Source organism: Epinephelus lanceolatus, chromosome 24, assembly GCF_041903045.1.
Source record: "Epinephelus lanceolatus isolate andai-2023 chromosome 24, ASM4190304v1, whole genome shotgun sequence".
Classification (NCBI taxonomy): domain Eukaryota; kingdom Metazoa; phylum Chordata; class Actinopteri; order Perciformes; family Serranidae; genus Epinephelus; species Epinephelus lanceolatus.
Window position 1 is genome coordinate 7,347,063 of NC_135757.1, and position 7,320 is coordinate 7,354,382.

The 7,320-nt window shown below is 42.4% G+C and overlaps 1 protein-coding gene across 1 annotated transcript; it reads left to right on the forward strand.

The window, feature by feature from the left end:
• The first annotated feature begins 2,074 nt into the window (after window positions 1-2,074).
• On the forward strand, window positions 2,075-6,184 carry cryaa (crystallin, alpha A). The gene is made up of 3 exons (XM_033616172.2): window positions 2,075-2,451; window positions 2,876-2,998; window positions 5,378-6,184. The coding sequence occupies exons 1-3, from the start codon at window positions 2,254-2,256 to the stop codon at window positions 5,585-5,587; spliced, it is 531 nt and encodes a 176-aa protein (XP_033472063.1). The 5' UTR covers window positions 2,075-2,253; the 3' UTR covers window positions 5,588-6,184.
• Window positions 6,185-7,320: the final 1,136 nt, after the last annotated feature.

Consider the following 7,320-nt stretch of genomic DNA (forward strand, 5'->3'; position numbering starts at 1 on the left):
CACTGCACAGAAGGAAGTGTGCATCTACTCATGGACCAGAGGCCTACACTCATTACAGCACAATAATGCAAACAATAATGGCTTCCTCATCGGCTAAGCTGTAAATTTAGCTAGCTCAGTGGTGCTAAGTGAGCTAGCTGTAGATGCACGCTTCTTTCTGCACAGTGATACCATTGGCGGATGTAGTTCGGTAGAGAGAAAATAGTTCCTACATGAAACTGTTCACCACAAGGTCTGTGGATTATCTTGAGCAACCAGGTCATGATTTCTGCTGATGAGTTTTTCAAATGTCTTTTTGAGCTTTGAGTACCACAAGCTGAGTGCCATCTAGTTCCATTATATTGGAGAGAAGGCAGACATCTCTACGGCTGATATCTATCATAAGCACTTTGTAAACTATTAGTTAGTTTAATTCATAACAAAACATCATATTTGTAAGCCCTCAGTGTGTTTTTATGCAGAAATCTTAATCTGTAAAGTAAGCAGTGATTCCAGCTCTTAAATAACTGTTGTCAAGTAGTTCCACTCCACCCCTGGAGCACTCTTCTGTTCTGAAGCTTCCCAAGGTAAGAGGCACTGCGCAACCATTTTGCAACATTAATCTGCCCTGTGCAGCGCTATCAGACACCAAGGGGCATAACAAAACGTCCGTATTCTGTACGGAGCTGTAGTTTTCTTACAGACATTTTATGTAATCCAGTGAAAAAGGAATTGCAATTGTTGAAACGTCTGGTAATAAAAGCATGAGTGAATACTTAAGCATTTTTAATCTGTTTGCTAAGGCCACCCAACACAAAGTGCAGATTTTCTCTTGCTACTTTGGGTCCTATTAAAATAATCTCAGTTTTTGCCTCATTTAGCTTTAAAACATTTTTACCCATCCATACATTAATGTCAGTGACACAGGCAATGAGAGCATGTAGTGCATTAGGGGCATTTGGTGTGACTGAGATGTACAATTGTGTGTCATCAGCATAAAATGATAATGACGTTTCCAAATGGAAGGATATATAATGAAAACAAAATTGGGCCAAGAACGCTTCCTTGAGGAATACCACAGTCAATGCTATGAGTCTCCAACAAACCCTAGACCACTGTTCATTTCCCATATGAATGTAGTGGCAAACCATGATGTTTTTTTTATCTAAACCTAACCATGTGCTTTAGTTGACATCCCAGCATTGGTTGTGGCACCCCGATATCAACAGCAGATGCAGGAGGATACAAAGCACGTAATATGTACCCATGAAAGTCCACTGACAAAGCAACGATATGTGACAGTATGCAATCAGAATGTGTTGTCATTTTACATATTTCTGTGAGATCATGTTGGTCTTTAGTGTGATTTTACGTTAAAAAATGCACCTTTAACTGCTTATTTGTGAGTTAATGTAAATTGGATGCAGTTTCATTATTAATTAAATAGGTAAATATTAGAGAGTCTGCGGCGAGAGGGCCTGCTGTTGGCTGCCTTTAATTGGTCCAATTAAAAAATTATTTCCATTTTTGGCCTTTAAAACAGTAATAATACTCTACCTCACAGCATTTTTGATACAATGCTGTTCTTTCAACTTGAGTAATCTACATTAGTGATATGTTAATATGTTTGCACCCCAGACCGTCTGTCCTCATGTCTCTGTGTCAGTTGTTGTTGCTCCATTGACCCTGCGCAGCATTGTTTCTAAATCTGCCCTCCACCCAACCACACAGGCAGAACAATACAGCAGCATTATGTCACTGACTAACTGACAGAATAGATATGTGTGTATCTGTTTGATGCATTATCACTCAGGTAAAACCCCTTGTGTCTTTAGTTTGCTTCCTGACCTCATTGTCTGTGTCATGCCCTCCTCCTCCCTCCTCTCCGTCCAGCAGCGTTTGTTTTGGCAGCCCTGGGTGTCTGGTGTGTGGGTGGCACTGGGTCGCACCAGGGTCTGGACCCAGCGGTGCCCCCCCATCCTCAACCCTGATTCTGCTGACAGGGCCCAACCCACCATGAGATAATGCCATTCCAGAGGGATCGTGGCTAAAGCCTCTCTTTCTGGCTCTCAGGTATATAAAGAGGAGGCAGCCGGAGAGCAGAGGACAAAGCTCTCTGGAAACACTTCTTCACTCGTTGCTTTTTGTCGACGCTCTCTTCTCTTCATCCCGCTTCACCTCCCTTCCTCCACCTGCTGGACTCTGAGCTGAGCAGGTACATCTGCCAACCTGAGCCACGCCAAGCCGAGCTAGACCAAACTGTCTCCAGTCACTATGGATATTGCCATCCAGCACCCTTGGTTCAGACGTGCCCTGGGCTCTGTCTACCCTGCCCGACTCTTTGACCAGTTTTTTGGAGAGGGCATTTTTGACTACGACTTCTTCCCTTACACCACCTCCACCATCAGCCCCTATTACAGACAGTCGCTGTTCCGCAACTTTATGGATTCCTCCAACTCCGGCACCTCTGAGGTAAAAAGATCAGGTTCCTTCATGTCAGGAATCACATCATGATACCATGATGGAGAAATTAAAAAAAACAAGTTGGCTTAACTCATATGTTCATAGGAAAAAAGCAGAGGATTGTGTTCATCTGCCTCCAAACAAGATAACATTCTAGCTCATCATCCCAATGTGTTATTAGTGTTGCACTTTGTTCTTTCCTAAAACTGTCCTGATCTTGTTTAGTTGTTACGATTCTTTGTACATCTATTTAATATCCAGATTTTCTTTGGTTTATTCCAGTGACAGTCTTCGTTTTAGTTGCTCTCCATCTAAGCCCAACTCAAAGTCAAGAAATTGCACTTCTAAAATATTAAGAACTTGAACTTTGAGAGGTTCAAGCCAATATCGTATGATACAATGGAGCCTCTCTATGCTTGTGTGTGTCCTACAGGTGAGGTCCGACAGGGATAAGTACACAGTCTACCTGGACGTCAAGCACTTCTCTCCCGATGAGCTCAGTGTGAAGGTTACCGATGACTACGTGGAGATCCAGGGGAAGCATGGAGAGAGACAGGTAGAGCTTCTACTCTAACTCATACACACATCAGCTTTAATGATCTCAGACTGGTAGGTTTAAGTCATAGACTGTATAAAATAACGGACGCAGCTACGGTGACATCACCCAGTGGTTTGTAGACTACCGATTTGAAGACTTGAGCTTAGCATTTTGGCTGTCACCATATTTGGATGAGAGGGTGGAGCTGTGAAGAAACGAGGGGTGGATCTGACTTACAGACGGTAGCTATGCTTCGCAGACAGCCTGTCACTAAAAGCAGCTCCACCCTTAATTATGCATAACTTTGGGCCATAATAAAGTGTAAACAAGTGATTTATATAAAACTTCACCCCCATACAGGTGTCAGGAATTTTGAAATTAGCTACAGAGAGCAAAACTTTTTTTGTACCAGGCTGTAGACACGTTTATTTCTGCTATAAAGTTGGACATTTTAACATGGAGGTCTATGGGGACTGACTCGCTCTTGGAGTCAGCCTCAAGTGGCCATTAGAGGAACTGCAGTTTTTAGCACTTTCGCATTGGCTTCAGCTTTTTAGCTCCAGAAAAAAGTTAAGTGGGCCTGGTTAGGAAATTCCTTACGTGCAATGTTCCTAAACAGTGCAGAGTAACCCAGGTGTTTTGTAGCTGAACGATTGTACTCCCATGCCATTACTTAGTACAATGAACTACATCCATGTCTGGGGGCAGCGGCGAATCTTCCAACAGGCGGTCACCACCCCATCGGCACACATACAAACACAAATAGCGTAAAACTTCAAATGACAGCGCTGTCCCAATTAAATGCCCAGTCCCTTTTACTAGCCTGGTGCAGCTACACGTTTGACAAATAAACACCTGTCTCAATAGACACCTGGTCTGGTTACCATGTAGTTCATTTTTATAAAACTTCTTTGGATGTATAAAACTGGTTGTTTGCTACCCACTGGAGCTAACGTCAGTTAGCTGCTTAGATAGTTCGTACAAATATAAATGTTTAAACTTTTGTCAAAATGGATATGCTACACATATCGTTAGCTCGGTTAGATTCTCTACAGTTCAATTGTTCAGTTCTCCATGAGCACCAAAGAATAATTCATTCATATTTACCAGCCTGGTAAACAAGAGAGATGAAAAAAAAGTGACTCGAAATAAACAATTCGATTGCATTTCTCCTTTGCAGTGTAGCAGTTTTGTGTGAAAGGAATTAAAAGCCTATCTCAAATAGAAGCCTGGCCCAAAAATAAGCCGGGTTAGTTCAGTGATTTAAGCAAATAATAGCCCCGGGCTATAAATTGAAGCTTTAGGGTATGAGGAAAATAATGGGGAGGAGTGTATGTGGAGAGCACTGGCGTAAGAGAAAATTAAATGGTAAAAGCCGTCTACAATGCAGTTATTGTCGAATGTGCTAGGTCCGACCCTGTCTGGGGGTACCTTTAACATCCTGTATCAGCTGACAAGACCACTTCGTTTTAACAGCACACTTAGAACACACAGCCTCACGAGGCAAATTCATGACTTTTATACAGATGTTCAGCTACAAAACATTTCAAATATGCTGCAAGAGGTGCTAGGTTGGTAACTTTTGGTGTGACGGTTTGTACCTCCAAATCTCCAAGTCTTTTTGGCAAGATTCTTTGATTTGCAAAGCATTAGCAAGGTATTTTGGGGGTAATTTTGGCCCTATATTGGTCATGCTACAACAAAAGTTTCATCTTTGCAGTATTTATTGCAATTTATATAAAGACAGAGTTCTTGGATTTTTATGGTATACTCACCTATCAGCCAAAAAGCCATTGGAATATATAACCTACCCAACTACCGAGCGAAAACCCACCTTAGCAACTACCACTACACCACTGCTTAAGTCTATCTAACCCATTCTCATTCCCAGATTGTCAAATACCAAAGCTTTGTCACGCGCTTTGGCGTCTGATAGTGACCCACAGGGCCACCCTTCAGCGTATCTTTGTGATGCACAGCTGAAATACATTGAAACACGTTGTTAATGTTGTGAAATGGTCCTGGTTAGGTTTAGGCAACACAACTACTTGGTTAGGTTTAGAAAAAAGATCATATTTTGGGTTAAAACAGGTACGTTTGTTACATAACGTAATGTCTTTTGACGTAAATACCCTTATGTTACGTTAAAACAATGGTGACTTTTGGCTTCACGAGACATAGGTATGTCAGTTACATAATGTTACGTTAACTTGACTTTCCTCAAGTCCATCTCTGTAACTGCTGTTATTTGCTCTCAACATCAAGTATTGCTGCAAATGGGTTCACATTAGTTATATTTTAAAGCCCTGTGCATCTTGTAAAGATGCTAAAGGGTTCCTTTGGGATAGTCTTTCCTTGGTCTGACTCTATCACTGTGGCATTAACTTTGTTTTTCAGGACGACCATGGTTACATCTCTCGTGAGTTCCACCGCCGCTACCGCCTCCCCTCCAGTGTTGACCAATCAGCAATCACCTGCACCCTGTCAGCTGACGGTCTGCTGTGTCTGACCGGGCCAAAGGTCAGCATGGGGAGTGAATCTGGCCGCAGCGATCGCAACATCCCTGTCACCCGTGACGACAAGCCCAACGCTGCTGCATCCTCCTAGAGGCAAAGTGGTCAACCAGGGGTGCCAGAAGGGCTCTGCCCCCCTACACCCTGCTTCGACTGGGATGGACGACGACAGCATCTCTATCCTCCACCCCTCGGCTTCTTTTCCTCCCTTTTCCTTAGAGGATATCTGTGTCCTCCTTGCTCACTTTCTCCTCTGTTGATTCTACTTGGCACACTCTTACAGTATTATTAGTATCATTGTTTTGAGCTTAACAAAAATCTCCCCATGAGGATGGTTAAGTGAGGGGCGGCTGGAGTTTTGAAGGAGAAAACTCATCTAAGGACGAGACATTCACATGACCGGGCGCTTCATTATGCTGATTGGTGTTGATCTGTGTCAGAGCGAGCCCTCTGACGATACAGATGATTGGGGTTAAGCTTGGAGGTAAATGTCACGCATGTCCATTTTCCATCAGTGAAGTTCTCTAAGGCCCTAGTTGCTTCCATTCTTGTGCTGACTCTTTGAACCCTCTCCTCTGTCTTAAATATATTCTGTACTGTAGTCTAGGCCTTATCAATGGATACCTGCTCATTACTGAGAAGTCCATACTAAAGAAACATACAATAAAGCTGTATAATTAACCAAAGGCAACTCTTGTGTGGATTTATTCTTTACTCTTCATATGAGGTTTCGGTTCAATCAGTGTGGTGCTATTTGGTGCGATTGTTCTGGGTTTTGTGGAACTATTAGATGTGTGGTTCAACAATCAAATCAAATTCCTTCCAACCTTATATCCCACCTGCCTACCTTGTTTCACTCAGAAATACTGACACTAGAGATTCTCAAGATGCCGACTCATCTGGACTTCAAGGCAAAGAGAACTGAGGGTGCCAAGAAGATATATGGCCCATAGAACATTAAGGGTATGCCTCCACCAACAAAAACAAGAAGAGGCAAAAAACAAAACTCCCTAAACTATGAATTAGGTTGGAATATCAGAAAACTTTGCATTCTGTACATATGCGAGAAAAGGTACCCAGACCTCGACGAACGCATTAGACATTCCTTGAAGAGACAGTTTAACTTTCTCCAATTAAGAAAGTACAGCACGTCTCGAATCCAGTAAATGAGATGGCAGTATAGAGGACTTCCACTTTATCAGGATCAGTCTCCTAGCCAGTATAGTGGTGAAGGTGATTACGTTCTATTGGGATAAAGAGAAAGAGGGTAAAGAGGTTGACACCCCAAAGAGAACTCTGACAGAGTTAGGGTCAAGCTTTCAGCCCAAAATCTTTTCCCAGAGGTTGAACAAGGATGGACGAAGCCAAAGCATATGTACAAGATTGGCAAGGGCCTGATTACATCTGTCACAATTCAGGGAGAAATCCTTGTGAATTTTAGACAGGCGAGATTTGGTAAAATAAGCACCAATTTACATCTTATCAAACTATGCTTTGCACGAATAAAAGAACTGTGTACCCTTAAGCAATACTTCCTCTCCCAGATCTGTTCCCCATAACAACGTAATTGCATCTAGTGAGTCTATGTTTAAGTTATGAATCTGGTGCTAGAAATAGCCCCTTGAAAAGATGGAGATGGAATTAAGAAAATCATGAAGAGGTGAATCCTCTGGCAGACTGCGTACAAAGCTATGGGCCTGTAAGTATCTGAAAAAGTGTTCCTTGGAAAGCAGGATAAGCAGTTACGGAAAATGGATGGATGGATATTAGTGTACCAATCTCAGAAAACTGTCATAGGATGTTTCTATGAAAACAGAAACAGTGCTC